Here is a 22,455-nt window from a genome sequence, read left to right on the forward strand (position 1 = left end):
TTCCTACCTTCACGCCCGCAGCCATAATCATCCTAGGTGGATTATGAATGTCCCCTTTGGTCAGTTTTGTAGACTTAGGAGGACTTGTACGCTAAAAAATTATTATGAAGAACAAAGCCTGATTCTAAAAAGCAAATTTAAAGAGAAGGGGTATGAAGATGAGCACATAGAAGAAGCCTTTGAAAAATATCTACAGCTGTATGACAATGTCTGTGCAAGGGGTGAGAAATTGACAAAATATGATAGAGACCAACAACCACAAGTAAGGTTTTGTACTAGATTTAACAACAAAGTCACCATTATACAAAAAATCTTCAGAAAAAAACTGGAAGATTCTTCAATCAGACCCCGATCTGAAGACCAATCTATCATGACACCCAAATCTAGTCTTTAGGAGACCCAAGGATCTAAGGAGTGTCATTGCCCCGAGTAGAGTGTAGAAGATAAGGACCATAGGGCTCAACAATCCTTGGACCACCATCTTTGACCAAAAAGACAGTTATAGGTGTGGGAGTAGTAATTATGGCAATTGCGCACATATGTGCCACAGGAAAAAGGAATGTAGTCGGAGTTGATGGCAAGGGCTATAAGATCAAGCAGTTCATCAACTGTGGCACCCCATATGTCATATATGGCCTCCTGTGCCCCTGTTGCCTCGCATATGTTGGTCGGACTTCACGGCCAATGAGGACAAGAATAAATGAGCACAGAAGTAATATTTCAACAGAAAAAGAAAAATATTTGGTACCAAGACATTTCAAGGAGGTCCATAATAGTAATACAGACAGCCTCAAAGCTTTTGGAATAGAAGCCATATCAAATGACTTAGATAGTGGTAAAAAGTATCAGATATTATGCACAAGAGAGGCTTTTTAGATTTTTACTTTGGGGACTTTAGCTCCGCATGGCCTGAATGAGGAAATCAAACTGCATAATGTAGTATGACTCTTGTAGTACCCACAGAGGCCCCTAGTACATGTGTTTTAGCTAAGGTGATCCTTTACTCTTACTTTTATCGCTAAGCTTGTTTGGGCATGTGGCCCCCTCTTTCTGTGATATAGATATTATCAATAGGGGCTCAGCCCAAACACCTAGTCTGGTCATGCCCATGGCATTGAGCTATGTTGCCATGGGGATAGAAGGGTGCATTGAATTTTGGAACTAGATGATAAGCACAATGAGTCTTTTTGCTGCAGATATGGATAAGAGTAATGTGTGTAGATGGTAGGTTTCGATAGGGTAGTTCGATAGTGAGGTTAAAGGTATGTAATAGATTTTTAGAATAATTAATCTTTTTGTAACAGTATTTTTATCTAACAGGATTTGTTTTTATAAAATATTTTAGACTAAAGTGGGGTAATGAGCTCTCCGTGAAACAATGGAATATAATGACCGTATATTTATTGCTAATTGGATATGGATATGACAATTATGTTTACTATGTACATGGAAGCTCCCATATTGCTCCTCCGGTGTATTGTAATTAATTAGCTGAGTTTCATTGTTTCAATGCATAGTGGGTTGGCAGTAATGTGTTCATAGAAGTATCCATTATTGTATTTGTATTTATTAATTTCAGTAGTTGCTGCATACATGCATGTATAGGCTTGTATTTGTATTTTTATATATGTACATGTCTATATATGTTTTAATGGTTTTTAGTATTGGTTGTACACATGCGTATATCTATATAAATATTTATATACATGTAGGTGTGTGGAGGGTTTTGTACAGGTGTAGATATAAGTTTAATGCCGGGAATGCTTTTATGGAATGGTTATGGGATTCCTTTGAACATTTCCATTGCCTTTTAAGAAAACATTTTAAATTATTCTGTAACGACACCCCGAGTATGAAAGGGGTTAAAGCCATTTAGGACATTCCATTTCCGAACCCAAAGGCAGCTACCGAACACTTCAATCAGCCGAACAAGAAACCATATGAATAATTCTCCCCCAAGTACAAGACGAGGCTCTGTCTTGAGGTTCAAACAGGAATGAATTTTTATTTTGAGATCTCACACAAATATATACAGCAGGATGAAAGTACAACCTCTGACCAGAAACCTAATTAACACGAGCTAATTATCTAATCCTTTAGACAGCCTAGGTGACTCAGAGACATGACCTTTAGTACAGAATTCACGTCTCCTAGCTCACCAACTATACAATACACATTATCATACATCTCAATACAGAACTCCTTCATACAATTGCAGGGTTAATTAGCCCAGACAACAATGGCTGAAAGAGAAGCCACACTAGACTCATTTACATTATAGCAGACACAGGCAGAGACAGGTGGCTGGAATTGACATCAGCATCTCCTAACAGTATTTGTCCCAGCATTAAGAATCAGCCACTATTTCTAATATGGCAGATACACGTTTCTTTATTTTCTTGGTCACCCTGCACCCAAAAGTGACTCCTGTCACATGGCTCCCTCTTTGTGGGACACTCCAGCTTGATGCTGGAGGTTAATAATGTGTCCAATGACACCAGTGCTGGGGGTTAATAATGTGTCTGCTAACACCAGTGCTGGGGTTTACTAATGCGTTCGCTGACACCAGTGCTGGGGCTTAATAATGCATCTGCTGACACCAGTACTGGGGTATAATAATGCGTCCGCTGACCCCAGTGCTGAGGTTTAATAATGTGTCCGCTGACACCAGTGCTGGGGTTTAACAATGCATCCACTGACACCAGTGATGGGGGTTAATAATGCGTCCGCTAACACCAGTGCTGGGGGTTAATAATGAATCCGCTGACACCAGTGATGGGGGTTAATAATGTGTCTGCTGACACCAGTACTGTTGTTTTTTAAGTTTGCATGCGGCCCCCATGGGATATGAAAACTTGTCTTGTGGCCCTCAGGTAATTTGAGTTTGAGACCCCTGCTCTAAAGCAAACAATGGTTAACAAAAAAAACACAATAACGATATGAGATTTACGCAATAAAAACACTTTTTTTTAACTGAAATCTATACCAAAAAAATGAAAAAAATATATATGCTGGAGCAAAGGAGCAATCCACTGACTGACTGCACAGGCCCCTCATGCTTGGGCATACACATTTTTTTTTCCTCCTGCAGCACTGCAGGCAAGGATGTTTATATTCTGAGAGCAACACCCTGCTGCTGTCAGAATAAACAGATCAGTGCTGCCGCTGATTGGTGTTCCTGCGAAGTAAATTACAACGGTTAAAGTGTAACTCCACTTTTGTTGAGAAAAAAACATTCCCCTCTGGGTGATCTGTGTACATTGCAGGGATTATAACAATCTTTGTTGTGGATTCCTACCTTTTGTTATTCTGAAGAAATCCCTGTGTGTTTGTCTGTGCCTCTGTTCTGAGTGAGTCTAATGGGAGTGATTTCATAATTAACTGTCAGCTGTGCAGCTGCAGGGCACTAATGAGGAAAGCTGCTGGGCCTGCATCCCTTTAGACGTGTTCCTATTGAAAGTATCTCTCCAAAAAATGAAATTTTTGTTTCAGGGAATGCCTGAAATCTGACTTGTATCTTAGGGCAGACTTCTGGGAAATTTGGTGAGCCAATCACACAAGCAGAAAATGATGTTTCTGGGGAGTGGTCAGTACATACTCTGTGTACAGAACAACTCCAGGTAGTCATATTGCAATGTATTCTCAGAAAATTACATTGGCGGCAGATTGAAAAGGAAAGGTCATTTTTAATAACATTCAATTACAATATGATTAGTGTCACAATTATATGTGCTATATTATTTTTTCTTTAATTTGCTTTTTTTTTGCCAGGCAAGTGGAGTTACCCTTTAACCACTTCATGCAAATTGCTGTACCCGTACCTCGGTACTTTGACGCTAAATACCATTTTTATGGCAGCAGCTAGCTTACATAGTTACATATTAGAAGAGGTTGAAAAAACACACAAGTCCAACCTATGTGTGTGATTATATGTCAGTATTACATTGTATATCCTGTATGTTGCTGTCGTTCACCCCATATACCCATAACCCGGCCTTGGGTTGCCCTTCTCATATCTAGCAACACCAAGTCCCCGGCCACCTAATGGTAGAAGAGAAAAGTGCAACAAGGCCAAACTTAGGGAGAAATCAATAGATCTCTAACAATCAACCAGGATAACTACTCCTGGCAAGTAAATTTGTGAGGAGCTCCCTGACTAAACTCCAGGGTGCTACACAAATAAAACTTACCTGCTAGTGCTAGAAGATATCAGGCCTGATTCTTCCAACACTGTGGTTATGTGTGCAATGTATCAGAGGTGCCGGTGATCTACTGACACTGCACTTGTTGGGGGACAGAAGGGCTGATCTGCTAACGCTGCGTTATTAGGAACACTATACTAAGGGGGACACTAATATAGTTCTGTTCATGATCAGGATATTGATCTTTACAGGCACTATACTAGTAATGGTGGTGATCAGGATATTGATCCATACAGACACTATACTAGTAATGGCGGTGATCAGGATATTGATCCATACAGACACTATACTAGTAATGGTGGTGATCAGGATATTGATCCATACAGACACTATACTAGTAATGGCGGTGATCAGGATATTGATCCATACAGACACTATACTAGTAATGGTGGTGATCAGGATATTGATCCATACAGACACTATACTAGTAATGGTGGTGATCAGGATATTGATCCATACAGACACTATACTAGTAATGGTGGTGATCAGGATATTGATCCAGACAGACACTATACTAGTAATGGTGGTGATCAGGATATTGATCCATACAGACACTATACTAGTAATGGTGGTGATCAGGATATTGATCCATACAGACACTATACTAGTAATGGTGGTGATCAGGATCCTATAGTGTGAGTGCGATAGTGTGCGGACAATCTAATGCTAGCTGACCCTGGCACTATCTGATGTAACAAGTGACCCTAATACAGCGATTGGTGAACAATACTGTACACTGACGCTGTACTAATAGCACTGGTTGGGTGATGGGGGGAATCAATGGGGTTAAATGTGCCAATCTAAGGTATGTTGGTGTAAAGTGCGGTGATTATACTCACAGTGTGGTGTTCTCTCCTCTTCCTGAACAGAAAAGGACTCGGGAAGAGAAGAAATCACAAGATAGCTCCCCGTGTTTACAAAATAAAACACACGAGTGATTTGTCATTGGCTGCAGGTGATCAGCAGGGTACGGGGCAAAATTATTGGCTGGGACCTGCTGACAAACTTGTCCTACAGCCAATAACAGTGGAGGTTTCTGGGTGTGCGCGTGCATGGGTGCGGACCTGGAAGAAAGCCATGACATAAAAGTACATTACCAGACCTGTATGAGCCGCACATCCATTGTATTTTTACAACACTTCATCCATGTCTTTGGTGATCTCTGATCTCCTTATCAACTGTTTCTTCCATGATGAAGATCAGCCATGGAGTATATCTGAGGAGTATATCAGGGGGTGCTTCTTCCCCACATGAGAGCTGTGATGTCCAGCAACATTCATATAGAAGACATTTCCCACACTCAAGGCACTAATACACCTCGAGGGCTGTGTGAGATCTCTGATGTCTGGAAAGACTGGACGTCTGTGAAAACCATTTCCCACACTCAGGACAGGAATACGGCTTCTCCCCCGTGTGAGATCTCTTATGTGTGGAAAGATGGGACTTCTCTGAAAAGCATTTCCCACACTCAGGACAGGAATATGGTTTTTCTCCTGTGTGAGATCTCTGATGGCTGGAAAGATCGGACTTCTGTGAAAAACATTTCCCGCACTCAGGACAGGAATATGGTTTTTCTCCTGTGTGAGATCTCTGATGTCTGTAAAGATGGGATTTCTGTGAAAAACATTTCCCACACTCAGGACAGGAATACGGAGTCTCCCCCGTGTGAGATCTCTGATGTCTGGAAAGACTGGACTTCTCTAAAAAACATTTCCCGCACTCAGGACAGGAATACAGCTTCTCCCCTGTGTGAGATCTCTGATGTGTGTAAAGATTGGACTTCTGTGAAAAACATTTTCCGCACTCAGGACAGGAATACGGCTTCTCCTTCATGTGAGATCTCTGATGTTTGGAAAGATCAGACTTCTGTAAAAAACATTTCCCGCACTCAGGACAGGAGTACTGCTTCTCCCCTGTGTGAGATCTCTGATGTCTGTTAAGACAAGACTTCTGTAAAAAACATTTCCCGCATTCAGGACAGGAATACGGCTTCTCCCCTGTGTGAGATCTCTGATGTGTGTTAAGACTGGACTTCATTAAAAAACATTTCCCGCACTCAGAACACGTATATGGTTTCTCTCCTGTGTGAAATCTTATATGCACATTAAGACGACATTTAAAACGGAAACACTTCCCGCACTCAGTGCAGGAAAAGCTCTTCTCTGTTGGAAGGACGGCACCGTCCCTCACAGTCTGAGGTTCCTCAGGATAAGAGGAATACGATGGTCCGGCACCATCCCGCACAGTCTGAGGTTCCTCAGGATAAGAGGAATACGATGGTCCATCTACACTATGTGGTGCCGGATGGACATTTGAGGTAGTCGGGTTTTCTCCTGGACTATACTGTGTGATGTCCTCATCTTCTACTTTACAGTCTGGAGACAAAGTGAGACAATCCTCTGAGGTTTTCCTCATCTCCCGTCCATCTACTAAAATAGAAATACAAAGATTATTACTAGACATCAGCTGATTGGTTCCCCTAAACCAGGACTCCGCCCACATCAGGCAGCTTTTTCTCTGAGGATCTTACAATTCCCCCCTCAAGGTAACTAGTAAATGGGTCCTCAGATCTCCTACCAGATCATTTCTTTATTCATGGACCTTAGTCAGAGAGTGAGGAAACAACGAGAACTGTCTTTTATAGGAGTGACAGTGATGAGGGGATTATAGGACGAGTGTCCCCTCCCCCTCTATCACTCATTGCCATCTTCCCAACACAAGAAGTCCTGACCTTCCTTATTTAGTCCATGATTTAGTCATGAATAACAGCGGGGCTGAGCCCCACCAGAGGTCAGAGAGTGAGGATGGGGGGAGAACAACCAAGATGAAGACTGGACTGATCCTGAAGACCCCCATCATTGGGTTATTGACTCCTCCCTCATTATCACTTTCTGTTTAATGGTCCAAAGTCTGAGGAGGTTATCACATTATTATCACCATGTAAAAGTCTGTCCTCCAATCACATCATCAGATATAAAATGTCCAGCTGGTAGGAAATGGGTGTAACAAAAGAGAATCCATATTATGTGTATATATAGCAGTGGGGGAGGGGAGAGAGCAGAAGTCAGGACTATGTAATGTACAACATATTGTATAAGATACAACAGATAGGACTATATAGTATCAGAATGATGTAATGTACAACATAGAGTATATAGTGCAGGGCTCAGGAGTATGTAATGTAGAATATAAAGTATACAGTGTAAGGGTCAGGACTCATAATATTGGTATTCAGTAATCAGTGGAAGATGAAATGATTACATGAGACAAGTTGCAGAGGTCCCACACCGCTGCCTCCCATCTCCTGAGACTGAATACATAGGAGGTTATTTACAAAAGGAAAATCCACTTTGCACTACAAGTGCAAGCTACAAATGCAAAGTGCACTTCAAATTGCACTTGGAAGTGCATTCGCTGTAAATCTGAGGGGTGGATCTGAAATGAGGGGAAGCTCTGCTGATTTTACTATCCAATCACATACGAGTTAAATTTATCTTTTTTCTTTTCCTTGCATGTCCCCCTCGGATCTACAGTGACTGCACTTCCAAGTGCGATTTCAGGACAATTTCACGTGCACTTTGCACTTGCAGTTTAAAGTGGATTTGCCTTTAGTAAATAACCCCCATTGTTTCTATGTGTTTATCAGATGATGGGGGATCTAGGTGGAGCCTCCGTACTGCTCTCTCCTTTACAATAAAGTCTCCTCTTACCCGGTGATGTGAGGGGCGGCTGATTGTCCATCATGACGTCCTTGTAGAGATCCTTGTGTCCTTCTAAATACTCCCACTCCTCCATGGAGAAATAGACAGTGACATCCTGACACCTTATAGGAACCTGACACACACAATGATACAGTCACCATCCAGACACATCCCTTGTCTGTTACTGGATAATGTCCCACAATTCCCAGAATCCTCCTCACCTCTCCTGTCAGCAGCTCCATCATCTTCTTGGTGACTTCTAGAATCTTCTGCATGTTGTGTCTTGTAGGGATCGGGGATGGAGGTGGGGGGATGGGATTCTGGTTTCTTGAGGATCTTGTGGTCATATAATGAGATCTCCTTCTTGTAGATTTCTTCATTATTACTGTACAGTTCTGTGTAATACAAAGATAAATATCACTCTCCCATAATCCCTCACCTCTATGGTCAGCTCTATATTTATTCTCCAGGGATTGGCCACAATGTTCCAGATTCAGCAAAGGACAGACATCTCCATCCAATGATATGATTACAATCTGGTCAGATTTATAGATCCTTCTAGAAGTCATATAATAGAGTCACTAATGTTTTACTAGTAAGGATCACTGACCCACCAGGAAATTTTACCCATTTAGTTATTTTCTATATCCAATGCCGCCATCTTGTGCTATAACCAAATATCAGAGTATGTACACCTTATGTATTCATAGTACTTGTGTGCAGGGCCACTGATAAGGGGGTACCACTGGCTCTGCTGTATGGTACCTGGGCCCTATCAGTTCCAGAAGGGGCCCAGGAGGACAACATGTCCATCTGAGGCCGCTATTTTGTTGGCTTCCTATTATTCTATGACAGAGCGCTCTTCTCCCACTATATGTAGCTGGGCTTTCCACTCCTCTCCCACTATATGTAGCTGGGCTTTCCACTCCTCTCCCACTATATGTAGCTGGGCTTTCCACTCCTCTCCCACTATATGTAGCTGGGCTTTCCACTCCTCTCCCACTATATGTAGCTGGGCTTTCCACTCCTCTCCCACTATATGTAGCTGGGCTTTCCGCTCCTCTCCCACTATATGTAGCTGGGCTTTCCGCTCCTCTCCCACTATATGTAGCTGGGCTTTCCGCTCCTCTCCCACTATATGTAGCTGGGCTTTCCACTCCTCTCCCACTATATGTAGCTGGGCTTTCCGCTCCTCTCCCACTATATGTAGCTGGGCTTCCTGCTCTTCTCCCACTATATGTAGCTGGGCTTCCCACTATATGTAGCTGGGCTTCCCACTCCTCTCCCACTATATGTAGCTGGGCTTCCCACTCCTCTCCCACTATATGTAGCTGGGCTTCCCACTCCTCTCCCACTATATGTAGCTGGGCTTCCCACTCCTCTCCCACTATATGTAGCTGGGCTTCCCACTATATGTAGCTGGGCTTCCCACTATATGTAGCTAGGCTTCCCACTCCTCTCCCACTATATGTAGCTGGGCTTCCCACTCCTCTCCCACTATATGTAGCTGGGCTTCCCACTCCTCTCCCACTATATGTAGCTGGGCTTCCCACTCCTCTCCCACTATATGTAGCTGGGCTTCCCACTCCTCTCCCACTATATGTAGCTGGGCTTCCCACTCCTCTCCCACTATATGTAGCTGGGCTTCCCACTCCTCTCCCACTATATGTAGCTGAGCTTCCCACTCCTCTCCCACTATATGTAGCTGGGCTTCCCACTCCTCTCCCACTATATGTAGCTGGGCTTCCCACTCCTCTCCCACTATATGTAGCTGGGCTTCCCACTCCTCTCCCACTATATGTAGCTGAGCTCCCACTCCTCTCCCACTATATGTAGCTGGGCTTCCCACTCCTCTCCCACTATATGTAGCTGGGCTTCCCTCTCCTCTCCCACTATATGTAGCTGGGCTTCCCACTATATGTAGCTGGGCTTCCCACTCCATGTAGCTGGGCTTCCCACTCCATGTAGCTGGGCTTCCCACTCCATGTAGCTGGGCTTCCCACTCCATGTAGCTGGGCTTCCCACTATGCAACACCGATCTCAGTAAAAAGCCTCTGCTGATTACAGTGTAAACAGGAAGAGCCATTTATCGGCATTTCCACTCCTCTCCCACTATATGTAGCTGGGCTTTCCGCTCCTCTCCCACTATATGTAGCTGGGCTTTCCGCTCCTCTCCCACTATATGTAGCTGGGCTTTCCGCTCCTCTCCCACTATATGTAGCTGGGCTTTCCACTCCTCTCCCACTATATGTAGCTGGGCTTTCCGCTCCTCTCCCACTATATGTAGCTGGGCTTCCTGCTCTTCTCCCACTATATGTAGCTGGGCTTCCCACTCCTCTCCCACTATATGTAGCTGGGCTTCCCACTCCTCTCCCACTATATGTAGCTGGGCTTCCCACTCCTCTCCCACTATATGTAGCTGGGCTTCCCACTCCTCTCCCACTATATGTAGCTGGGCTTCCCACTATATGTAGCTGGGCTTCCCACTATATGTAGCTAGGCTTCCCACTCCTCTCCCACTATATGTAGCTGGGCTTCCCACTCCTCTCCCACTATATGTAGCTGGGCTTCCCACTCCTCTCCCACTATATGTAGCTGGGCTTCCCACTCCTCTCCCACTATATGTAGCTGGGCTTCCCACTCCTCTCCCACTATATGTAGCTGGGCTTCCCACTCCTCTCCCACTATATGTAGCTGGGCTTCCCACTCCTCTCCCACTATATGTAGCTGAGCTTCCCACTCCTCTCCCACTATATGTAGCTGGGCTTCCCACTCCTCTCCCACTATATGTAGCTGGGCTTCCCACTCCTCTCCCACTATATGTAGCTGGGCTTCCCACTCCTCTCCCACTATATGTAGCTGAGCTCCCACTCCTCTCCCACTATATGTAGCTGGGCTTCCCACTCCTCTCCCACTATATGTAGCTGGGCTTCCCTCTCCTCTCCCACTATATGTAGCTGGGCTTCCCACTATATGTAGCTGGGCTTCCCACTCCATGTAGCTGGGCTTCCCACTCCATGTAGCTGGGCTTCCCACTATGCAACACCGATCTCAGTAAAAAGCCTCTGCTGATTACAGTGTAAACAGGAAGAGCCATTTATCGGCATTTCCTCACTCGAGTCTGACAGACGCGAGTAGAGGAGAGCTGATCGGCGGCTATCCTGACAGGGTGGTCTTTTCTGATTGATAATCAGCGCAGACCCCCACAGGACCAACAGGGATGCCCACAAAGGACGCCCACCAGGTATGCCACCCTGGACCCTCAGGGATATGCCAATCAGTGCACAGGCAGATGAACGCCAATCAGTGATCATCAGCAATGCCTGCCAGTGCCATCAGTGATGCCTATCATTGCCACCCATCAGTGCCGCCTTTCATTGCCTGTCAGTGCCCATCCATGCCACCTCATCGGTGATGCCTTATAAGTGCCTGTCAGTGCAGGGCCCGCGATGGAGCAGAAAAATAGGAAAAAATTAAAACACTCCACCTCCATTGGAAGTTACCTGCTGTATGCTCTCTCTTCCCTTTGACAGCTCTTATATAGGCGAGAGCGTGGATTACATTTTTTAATAAAGGATTAGTCAGAAACCGTCTGTGGTTTTTACTTTTTGACACTTTTTTTGGTAAATGGGTAGGGGTGTGATACCCATTCACATAGGGGGCGTGAGATCTGGGGCCCCCTTTGTTAAAGGGGGCTTCCAAATTCCGAAAAGTCCCTTGGCCCAAAACACCCACCCTCCTGATGTTGAGGGCATGTGGCCTGGTATGAATCAGGAGGGGGGGGCGTTAGCTCGTCCGCCCCTATCCTGACCTGCCAGGCTGCATGCTTGTTTAAGGGTCTGGTATGGAGCATGTAGCATGTTCTGTATATGCTGCAAATGCGTCACTTTACAGGCACATTAAGGGGCCCCCCAGGAACAATATTTAAAGGAATAATTCATTTTCATTGTTGCACTTTAAGCATCATTAAAATCGCTGCTCCTGAAAAAAAAAAAAAAAAACTTTTTATTTTTATTATTATTTTTTATTAATACATGTCCCCCATGGCAGTACTCAGGCCACCATACCCCTTTTAAGACCAATCACTTCCATATAATGACGTTTTTTTCTTTTTTTTTTTTTTTACCGGCACTTTTTTTATTCAGCTGTCAGCGGGGAAACCCATTGACAGTTGATAACTCTTCGGTTGTTAAGGACGCCCTGGCACCGTTCATTAACAGCTAGCTTACACTGCACCCTGATTGGGCAAAGATTTGCCCAATTGTAACATGACAAAATGTGGGGAATTTCAAGGGATATGAATACTTTTTCAAGGCACTGTACTTCCTTAATGTGAAACTTAGGCTGGCTTTTTTTCTGCATAGAAGATAAATTCTGTGTGAACTTGGGATATGCACACACCAATTTCATCTTCAACTGAAATTAGACAAGGGTGTCACCAGGTCAGGGCACAAGGAGGTCACCATGTCAATTCACAGTGGAGTCACTTCACCAGGGCATGGTACAGGGGAGGTACATCACCAGGGCAAGGGCACAGGGGTGTCACCAGGGCAGGGCACAGGGGAGTCTCCGGGGCAGGGCACAGGGGAGTCACCAGGGTAGGGCACACATGAGTCATGAGGTCAGGGAACACGGGGGAGTCACCAGGTCTGGACACAGGGGGAATGAAGTAGTGTTTATTTTCTTACACATGCAGAGCTGCACAGGGAAGTTGCTGGTACATGTCTGTTATGGTGTGCTGATCCCAGGCAGCTCTCCTCTCTCATCCATCCCACGTGATGTCACACACAAGTGCCTGGGATGGACAGAAGCGGGGGTGGGTTGCCGGTGGGGATCTGTGGGAGTAGAATTAGGATTAGTGGGAGTAGAGGTATATGTTACAACCTAGTGTGCATGCACGACTCGTGCATGCATACTAGGGAACCAGGTGACTTCACTTCCTGATTCCCTTTACCGTAGATGGAGGTGTCAGCACCCGAGAGCCAAGGGACAGATCGGCTTTGGGTGCTGACATTGCGGACCCCCTGGGCAGGTAAGTGTCCTTACTTTAAAAGTACTATAGCTGCTGACTTATTTTTTTGGAGGAACACGGCTTTAAGGTTGCCTACCCCTGGTTTAGATCAAAGTATATTCATGTGCTAGAATGGCCCAGTCACAGTCCAGACCTAAATCCAATTAAGAATCTGTGACAAGACTTGAAAATTGCTGTTCACAGACGCTCTCCAATGTCTCCATTAGGGATGAGCCAAACACCTCCCGGTTCGGTTCGCACCAGAACTTTCGAACGGACCCCAAATTCGAACGAACTTTAGAACCCCATTGAAGTCTATGGGACTCAAACGTTCGAAATTAAAAGTTCTAATTTTAACGGCTAATATGCAAGATACTGTCCTAAAAAGGGTTTGGGGACCTGGCTCCTGCCCCAGGTGACATGGTTCAATGCCTAAAATGTTTTTAAAAATGGCCGTTTTGGTGGGAGCACTGATTTTAATGACGATTAAAGTGAAATATTCCTTTAAATATCATGCCTGGGGGGGTGTCTGTAGTATGCCTGTGAAGTGCCACATGTTTCCCGTGTTTAGAACAGTCCCTGCACAAAATGACATTAAACAGAAATAACATCATTTAAAACTGCTTGCGGTTTTAATGTTATATCTGGTTCCTGCAATATGGTTGAAAATCATTGAGAAAAATGGCATGGGTAGCCCTCCCTGCCCATTACCAGCCCCTTTGGGTCTTGTACGGATATTAAGGAGAACCCCGTACCCATATTAAAAAAAGGAAATGCGTGTGGCCCCCAGGCCCTATATACTCAGAACAGCAGTATACAGGCGGTGCAAACAAGACAGGGACTGTGTAGGTTTGTTGTGTTAAGTTGAATCTGTTTGTAGTTTTCAACTGGTACATTTTTAAAGTGTAGCTCCAGTCAAAAAAACTATTTTTAAGCTTTTTGGAAAACATAGGGAAGGGTTATCACCTCTGTATAATTTGTTTTGTCCTCCATCTTTTTTCATCTCACTTGCTGTTGTCTCCTTCCATTTGCAAGTAGGAGATGTTTGTAAGTTGGATGTTTGAAAGTAGGGGCCTGCCCTATATGCTCTGCAGAAATGGCGGAACAAGGTGTTGGTTTTGCCACAACATTGTAAGCCCTCAAAGTGACTCTTGGTGGGCGCTGGAGCACCCTGCTGTGAACGATTATATCAAGAATTGTAATTACATGCCATTGTTGAACAGTGGTAGAAAAATTGACCTTTGGTGGTTGTGGTGCTGGTGCCACAACACTATAAGTCCTCACAGTTACTCTGGGTGGGCACAGGAAGGGACCCTCCTGTGAAATATTATATCAAGAATTGTAATTACATGCCCCTGTTAAACAGGGGCAGAAAAATTGGGCCTTAGGCACTGGTGCTGGTGCCACGACACTGCAACCTCTGCCATATACTCTAGTTTTATTGCAGGAATTAGCCCTGCTGCAAAAAGCATTGCATCAAAAATTGTACTTAAACGCCCCTGTTAAACAGGGGCAGAAAAATTGGGCTGATGGCATCACCCAGAACCAGAAATGTTCTTCCAACATATCAGCGGAGGAGGAAGAGGATAGACAATCAACATAACAGGACAGTCACTCAGCATCACCATAGGCAGTCTTGAAGGGATGTGATATTTCAAAAAAAATTATTCGGTTACATCAGCTTCAGGTGCTTGGTAGCTGTGGGTGATCCAAGACTGATTCATCTTGATGAAGATCAGTCGATCAACTGATTCGGTGGACAGGCGCACCCTGTGATCGGTTACAAAGCCACCAGCAGCACTGAAGGTGCGTTCCGAAAGAACACTGGATGCAGGACAGGCCAGTAGCTCAATTGCATACTGTGCAAGCTCTGGCCAGTGATCCATCCTCAAGACCCAGTAAGCCAGAGGATTTTCGGTGGGAAAGGTGTCCAAGTCTGACCTTGCCCCTAGGTATTCCTGCACCATGTAAATCAGACACTGGCGATGGTTGCTGGAACCGATCATACCTTGGGGCTGCGGACTAAAAAATTGTCTGAAAGCATCAGTCAGACAGCCACATTCTCCACCACTCCTTCTGACTGATGCCTCAGCAACACGTTGTCCAGGACCAGGAGTTTGTAACCTCCCAGTCTCTGGGAACACGTTGCACAGACCTTTGTGCAAGGCCTCCCAGAGATGTCTCATCCTCTGCGATGGCAAGATAAGGTCGGCAACCTTACCCTTGTACCGTGGATCAAGGAGAGTGGCCAGCCAGTAATGGTCCCTCTCCTTGATCCGAAGAATACGAGGATCCTTCCGCAGGCTTTGCAGGATCAGGGAGGCCATGCAGCGTAGGTTAGCTGAGGCATTCGGTCCGGAGTCCTCTGGGTCACTAAGGACAACATGATCCGCAGCTACCTCCTCCCAGCCACGTACAAGTCCACGTGTTTCTTGGGACTGTAAATCATCCCTACAAGACTGCTGCTGCTGCTGATGCTGAGTGCCAGCCTCCACCTCCATGCTGACACAATCATCCTCCTCCTCCTCATCCTCTTCCTGTGTGATGGGTGGCACAGCAGGAACACTGTCTGGATAAAGGGGGCCTTGAGAGGCAAGGAAGTCCTCCTCTTCCTGCCTCTGTTCTGCCTCAAGTGCCCTGTCCATTATTCCACGCAGCGTATGCTCCAAGAGGTGGACAAGAGGTACAGTGTCACTGATGCATGCACTGTCACTGCTCACCATCCTTGTGGCCTCCTCAAACGGTGACAGGACAGTGCATGCATCCCTGATCATGCCCCACTGGCGTGGTGAGAAAAAAACCAAGCTCCCCTGACCCTGTCCTGGTGCCGTAGTCGCACAGGTACTCATTGATGGCCCTCTGCTGCGTGTGCAGCCGCTGCAGCATGGCCAATGTTGAGTTCCACCTGGTGGGCATGTCACATATAAGGCGGTTCTTGGGCAGGTTCAACTCCTTTTGGAGCTCAGCCAGCCGAGCACAGGCATTAAATGATCGGCGGAAATGCACACAGACTTTCCTGGCCTGCTTCAGGACATCCTGTAAGCCGGGGTACCTGCCCAAGAACCACTGCACCACCAGGTTAAGGACGTGAGCTACACAGGGCACATGGGTCAGTTGTCCCTGTCGGAGGGCGGAGAGGAGGTTTGTGCCATTGTCGCAAACCACCATTCCTGGCTTAAGCTGGCGTGGCGTCAACCACCTCTCGGCCTGCCCCTGCAGAGCTGACAAAACATCCGCCCCAGTGTGGCTCCTGTCCCCCAAACAAACCAGCGCAAGCACGGCATGGCATCGTTTTGCCTGCGTACTTGCGTAGCACCTGGAACGCCTACGGAGCACCGCTGGTTCTGAGGACAGAGCACTGGAAGAGGCCATGGAGGAAGAAGAAGAGGAGGGGGTGGAGGAGAGAGGTGTGTCACAACCAATAGTAGCATTTTGGAGGCGTGGTGGCGGAACAACCTCCAACACTACTGCACCTTGTCCTGCATCCTTCCCAGCTGCCAGAAGAGTGACCCAATGGGCCGTGAAAGACAGGTAACGTCCCTGTCCATGCCTGCTGGACCATGAGTCAGCGGTAATATGCACCTTACCGCTGACCGCCCTGTCCAGCGAGGCAAGGACATTGCCTTCCACATGCCGGTAGAGAGCCGGAATCGCCTTCCGTGAGAAAAAGTGGCGTTTGGGGACCTACCACTGAGGAACCGCACATTGTACAAACTCACGGAAGGGGGCCGAGTCTACCAACTGAAAAGGCAGCAGTTGAAGTGCTAGCAATTTAGCCAAGCTAGCATTCAACCGCTGGGCATGTGGATGGCTGGGAGTGAACTTCTTTCGCCGGTCCAGCAGCTGGGGCAGGGACATTAATCGGACATGGGTGTACCGCTAGCAGAGTTCCCGGAAGCACTTGGCTGTGACACACCTAATTCTACACCTTCATTCCTCTCAGAGCAGGTTTCAGAGAGGACTGAAGGTCTAGTGGGGTTGGAGATGCCAGCTGATGAGGAGCAAGGAGAGGTCCGCTTTGTTCTTTGGTGTGGGTCTTTGAGGTACGCTTGCCAACGAGCTGCATGGCAGGTCAACATATGTCTGGTCAAGCATGTGGTGCCCAAGCGGCTGATGTTTTGGCCACGTGAGATACGCTTGAGACATATGTTGCAAATAGCAGCGATGCAATCTGATGCACTTGTCTCAAAAAAGGCCCACACCAAAGAACTTTTAGAATAACGCGCAGAGGCAGCGCCCTGCACAGCTCTGCGGTGTGATTCAGTCGGTGTGCTGCCCCTAAGCTGGCCCCCGGAGGGCATCCTGCCTCATTGGACATGTGCCTCCTCCTCTCTCCTTCCAGGCACCCATGTGGAGTCAGTGCCCTCATCATCCCCTCCCTCTTCATCGCTGTAGCAAACCTGGCAGTATGCTGCAGCTTGTGGAACATGACTGCCAGATTGCTGTCCTTCTTGAGCATCCCCTCTCTCTGCGCTCACGCTACTGCCTTCCTCTAGCTGAGTGTCATCATCAGAGCCCACAAAACACTGGGCATCCTCCTGGAGCTTGTACCCAACACTGTGCTCAAAGAGTTCAGGAGACTCCTCAGGAGGACGTGGTGGGTCTAGGGAAGGAGTCACTGATGATGACATTGAGAATATGCATTGGCAGCTGCTTTGCTAGTACCCTGAGCCTGGGTGAGAGAGGATGAGGAGGATGAAGAGGGCTTGGTCATCCACTCTACCAAGTCGTTGGCATGTTGCGGCTCAACATGTCCAGCTGCCGAAAAGAAGGACAAGCGTGTCCCATGGCCACGTGCTGATGACAATGCACCGCGTCCACGACCAGCACTGTTGTCTCTAGACACAGAGCTTGCTTGCCCTCTTTTATCGGCTCGCGCCTGTCTGCCTCTCCTTGCTGGCCTACCAGACATGGTAATGGCCTGAAGGGAGTTGGGTAAAAAAGCAGTTGGGTAGTGTATATTGTGCTAGAGGTACACAACACCCACTAACTCCTGCAGATGCCTTTATTATAGAACACCAGAGATAAAGGGGTATATACAGATGTATACTGTGCTGTGCTGGAGGCACACACAACTTCCAATAACTCCTGCAGATGGCAAGTGGTCTCAAATAGAGAAGAGCTATGTAGGTGGATATAGCGGTATGTACTGGGTACAGAGCACGCAGACAGCACGCACTAGCTCCTAACACTACTGACTGCAAGCTCTATTATAAAAGATAGATCACTAGCTATATAAGTGAGGTGAATATAGCGGTGTATACTGCGGTCAGGGCATGCAGACAACAACCACTACACAACAGCAAGATCGAAAATCGTCCGAAAACGATCGGTGTGTACTGTGTTGAAGGTACACAGAACACCCACTGCTTCAGACGTCAACACACTACACAAGGCTGCCGCGCTGGCGGCCTTATATAGTGTGGGGCATGCACTACACAGCCTGAGCTATGATTGGCCACAGGCATCCTGCCTGTGGCCAATCATGGCTCTCCTCGCTGCTGGCGCTGCGATTGGCCAAGCATGCGGGGTCACAGTGCATGCTTGGCCAATCATGAGCCAGCAATGCACTGCGCCATCGCAGTGCATTGTGGGCCGTGAGCGCCACACGAATTTGGCGCGAACGGACCAAAATGTTCGGACTTTGCCGAACGGACGAACAGCCGATGTTCGAGTCGAACGTATGTTCGACTCGAACACGAAGCTCATCCCTATCCTATGGTCATCAGCTCCATCTAGTGGCCATAATCGAGTATTTTTCCTGAAATACCTCAATGAATGCAATACTGCATTATGGTCATTAGATGGAGTCAAGGAAATCAGAGTATGAAATAAAATACGGCCAATGTTCATCATGGCTGGACGAATATCAGTCATAAACGTTCAAATATTTTTTTAAACAGACCTCTAAGTGTTTGTGAAATCTTCCACCACAAAATGTACTCAGCCAATGAGAGGTAATGACTCAATTTTTATTTTTCTGCTGCTATCAATGGCCAACACGGTACAACACTTCATCCATGTCTTTGGTGATCTCCTTATCAACTGTTTCTTCCATGATGAAGATCAGCCATGGAGTATATCTGAGGTGTATATCAGGGTGTGCTTCTTCCCCACATGAGAGCTGTGATGTCCAGCAACATTCATATAGAAGACATTTCATGCACTCAAGGCACTAATACACCTCGAGGGTTGTGTGGGGTCCCTGATGTACAGGAAGACAGGACTTCAGTGAGGAACAATTCCCTCACTCAGGACAGGAATATGGCTTCTCCCCGTGTGAGATCTCTGATGTCTGGAAAGATCAGACTTCTGTGAAAAACATTTCCCACACCCAGGACAGGAATACAGCTTCTCCCCTGTGTGAGATCTCTGATGTCTGGAAAGATGGGACTTTTTTGAATAACATTTCCCGCACTCAGGACAGGAATATGGCTTCTCCCCCGTGTGAGATCTCTGATGTGTGTAAAGATCGGACTTATTTGAAAAAGATTTTCCACACTCAGGACAGGAATACGGCTTCTCCCCCGTGTGAGAACTCTGATGTATGGAAAGACTGGACTTCTGTGAAAAACATTTCCCACACTCAGGGCAGGAATACGGCTTCTCCCCTGTATAAGATCTCTGATGTGTGTCAAGATGCAACTTCTGTGAAAAACATTTCCCGCACTCAGGACAGGAATACGGCTTCTCTCCCGTGTGAGATCTCTGATGTGTGTAAAGATTGGACTTCACTGAAAAACATTTCCCACACTCAGGACAGGAATACGGCTTCTCCCCTGTGTGAGATCTCTGATGTATGGACAGATAGGACTTCTGTGAAAAAAATTTCCCGCACTCAGGACAGGAATACGGCTTCTCCCCTCTGTGATTTCTCTGATGTGTGTAAAGATTGGACTTCACTGAAAAACATTTCCCACACTCAGGACAGGAATACGGCTTCTCCCCCGTGTGAGATCTCTGATGTGAATAAAGATTGGACTTCACTGAAAAACATTTCCCACACTCAGGACAGGAATATGGCTTCTCCCCTGTATGAGATCTCTGATGTGTGTCAAGATGCAACTTCTGTGAAAAACATTTCCCACACTCAGCACAGGAATATGGCTTCTCCCCTGTGTGAGATCTCTGATGTCTATTAAGTTTGGATTTAGAAGGGAAACACTTCCCGCACTCAGTACAGGAAAACCTCTTCTCTGTTGGAAGGACGGCCCCGTCCCGCACAGTCTGAGGTTCCTCAGGATAAGAGGAATATGATGGTCCATCTACACTGTGTGGTGCCGGATGGACATTTGAGGTAGTCGGGTTTTCTCCTGGACTATACTGTGTGATGTCCTCATCTTCTACTTTACAGTCTGGAGACAAAGTGAGACAATCCTCTGAGGTTTTCCTCATCTCCCGTCCATCTACTAAAATAGAAATACAAAGATTATTACTAGACATGAGCTGATTGGTTCCCCTAAACCAGGACTCCGCCCACATTAGACAGCGTTGTCTCTGAGGATCTTACAATTCCTATGGGTATGTTTAGTGTTGTCACCCCAGGGTGGCTCTGTGGACAACACAGTTAATGATATACTAATCCACATCCTAAAATGAGTATATATAGGAATTGGGAAAAATTGGCTTTTCCGGCATATTGTACTCTTTGTTAAAAAAAATAACAGTATTTATTTATTACGAATCATTCATGAAAAAGACTAGGACAAGAATAAAAAACATTTACAAAGTGAATGTGGTTTAAAAACATGTCTCAGTGACCAACCAAACAGTCCAGAGTTCAGCCTGAACCTACATGGACTGGGCTGGTAGATAGATGAGAAGGTTCCCTGTGGCTTTACAAATGAACACACACACACACACACACATATATATGGATGAAGACTGGCTAAACCCGGGGACCAAAAGTATCTGTGAAGGCCAGGGTCCAGCAAACCAATGGTGGCCAAAAATAACAGCGAATCCTGTGGAGGCTGCGGCATCTGTCGCTACCTGCGGTGACAGAGGTGAGATAGACGGTATGAACAAAGATATGCCATTCCAGGTGGACAGGAACTCATCCCACATCGATAAGTCTGCTACGGCTGCGGTGTCCAGGCTGAGGATTTGATTGGGGTCTTGAGCCTGTGAAAGATAGACCAACAGGCGCGAGACAAAGGACCGACCCTGGGGAATGATTCGCATGGCGAAGTTAAGCATGTCCAATAGCGACTGTAGCTGTTTCTTCGTACACCCTCTCGTACGGGTGAATTCTCGGAGAACTAACCTAATGCGGGTCAGTTTATCGAGGGGAAGTCTGGCCTGCATGGAGCAGATTGACCCCAAGAAAGGTGATGGAGTGTGTGGGTCCGTCGACCTTGTGTTCAGCAATGGGGACATTGAGGATCTCAAAGACGACTCTCAGCTTGTCGAGGTCCCCTGGAGGCACACCCGGCTGCTCTATTAACAGGAAGTCGTCCAGATAATGGATAACTTCCTGACAACGGGCTTTGTGTAATAAAATCCAGGTAAGAGATTGTGCAAATGTGTTGAAAAGCCAGGGGCTGCTCTTAGAGCCAAATGTCAGCTTAGTAGCAAAATAGAATAGGTCTCTCCATTTAATACCGTGCCAGCACCAAAGGGACGGGTAGATAGGCAAAAGCTTAAAGGCATTTGAGATATCCGCCTTGGACAGCCAGGTGCCTGTGCCTGCCTTAAGGATGGCCTGGATTGCTATGTCAACGGAGGCGTACTTTGAAGAGAACTCTTCGGAGGGGATCAGGGATTTTCAGGCTGGGAACGTGAGAAGAATGAGGCGCAGACAGGTCGTACACCAATAGGGCTAACTCTCTAAGTACTGAAAGGGGGCTGCGTGAAGGGACCTATGACAAAGCCTCGCTCTAATTCAGTTTGCAGTAACTGGTCTATGGCCTGCTCATCGGTGGCCGCTGAGCGAAGGTTCCTACACTCATAGGTTGTATGGGGCAGAGAGATAAGGCCGGTATGAAAGCCTGCTGTAAATCCTCAGATGAGGAAGGTGGCTAGTGAGGGAGTGGGGTGCAAGGTGAGATAGAATCCCAACCACAGGACATCTATGCGGCTTAGGCTTGAGCCATTTTGTTTGACCTCACATACATTTCTGGGGTGCGCCCTGTGACATATGACACAGACGTGCAGCAGGCAACATTGGCTAAAATTACACGAGCCATAACCCCTCCTACGGTCCGAACCGAGCATCCGAACTTGTCTACCTGGGGTTTCTGTACGGGGGCCGACGGGCCTTGTGCTGTACCGGAGGTAGAGGGGAACTCAAAGGGGCGACTGACCGCTGCGTTGGCGCACCAGGAGGCGGTGTGGGTAGAGGACTGACAGATGGCGCATAGTGGTGAGCGCAAGCCGGCAAAATGCCGGCAGAACATCTCAGTGTCCATGAGGCTCCAGTCCATGGCTGTCTGAAATTGCGCCAGCCTGGCAGCTGCCTTGGCGGAGAAGGAACGATGGTAGTCGTAAAAAGAAGACCCTCCGTACTTGTAGCCCAAGTCCACCACGGTATGGAGATATA

At 46.7% G+C, this 22,455-nt stretch overlaps 2 protein-coding genes across 2 annotated transcripts in view; both read right to left on the reverse strand.

Moving 5' to 3' along the window:
* LOC143986912 (uncharacterized) overlaps positions 1-22,455 on the reverse strand; it is a 63,870-nt gene that overhangs the window by 39,339 nt on the left and 2,076 nt on the right. Inside the window, exons 1-2 of the mRNA XM_077485321.1 lie at positions 19,152-22,455; positions 5,535-6,710 (exon numbers count right to left, since the gene is read on the reverse strand). The exon at positions 19,152-22,455 is cut by the window's right edge and continues 2,076 nt beyond it. Of these exons, the coding sequence (XP_077341447.1) occupies positions 5,535-6,710; positions 19,152-20,396 (2,421 nt within the window). The 5' untranslated portion in view covers positions 20,397-22,455. The remainder of the gene's footprint in view (positions 1-5,534; positions 6,711-19,151) is intronic.
* Positions 7,795-9,541, reverse strand: LOC143989865 (uncharacterized). Its single transcript, XM_077490142.1, has 2 exons — positions 8,125-9,541; positions 7,795-8,036 (listed from the first exon to the last, which is right to left on the reverse strand). The coding sequence occupies exons 1-2, from the start codon at positions 8,470-8,472 to the stop codon at positions 7,845-7,847; spliced, it is 540 nt and encodes a 179-aa protein (XP_077346268.1). The 5' UTR covers positions 8,473-9,541; the 3' UTR covers positions 7,795-7,844.

Source organism: Lithobates pipiens, unplaced genomic scaffold (genome assembly GCF_037356315.1).
Source record: "Lithobates pipiens isolate NorthernLeopardFrog02 unplaced genomic scaffold, aLitPip1_a1.2 Scaffold_18, whole genome shotgun sequence".
NCBI lineage: Eukaryota > Metazoa > Chordata > Amphibia > Anura > Ranidae > Lithobates > Lithobates pipiens.

Excerpts from the sequence above, each read along its gene's own strand:
- LOC143989865 (XM_077490142.1), bottom strand. The coding sequence starts at position 8,472 with ATGACTTCTAGAAGGATCTATAAATCTGACCAGATTGTAATCATATCA. Across the intron at positions 8,037-8,124 it reads TGGAGCTGCTGACAGGAGAG|GTTCCTATAAGGTGTCAGGA; the intron begins GTGAGGAGGATT and ends TGTGTGTGTCAG.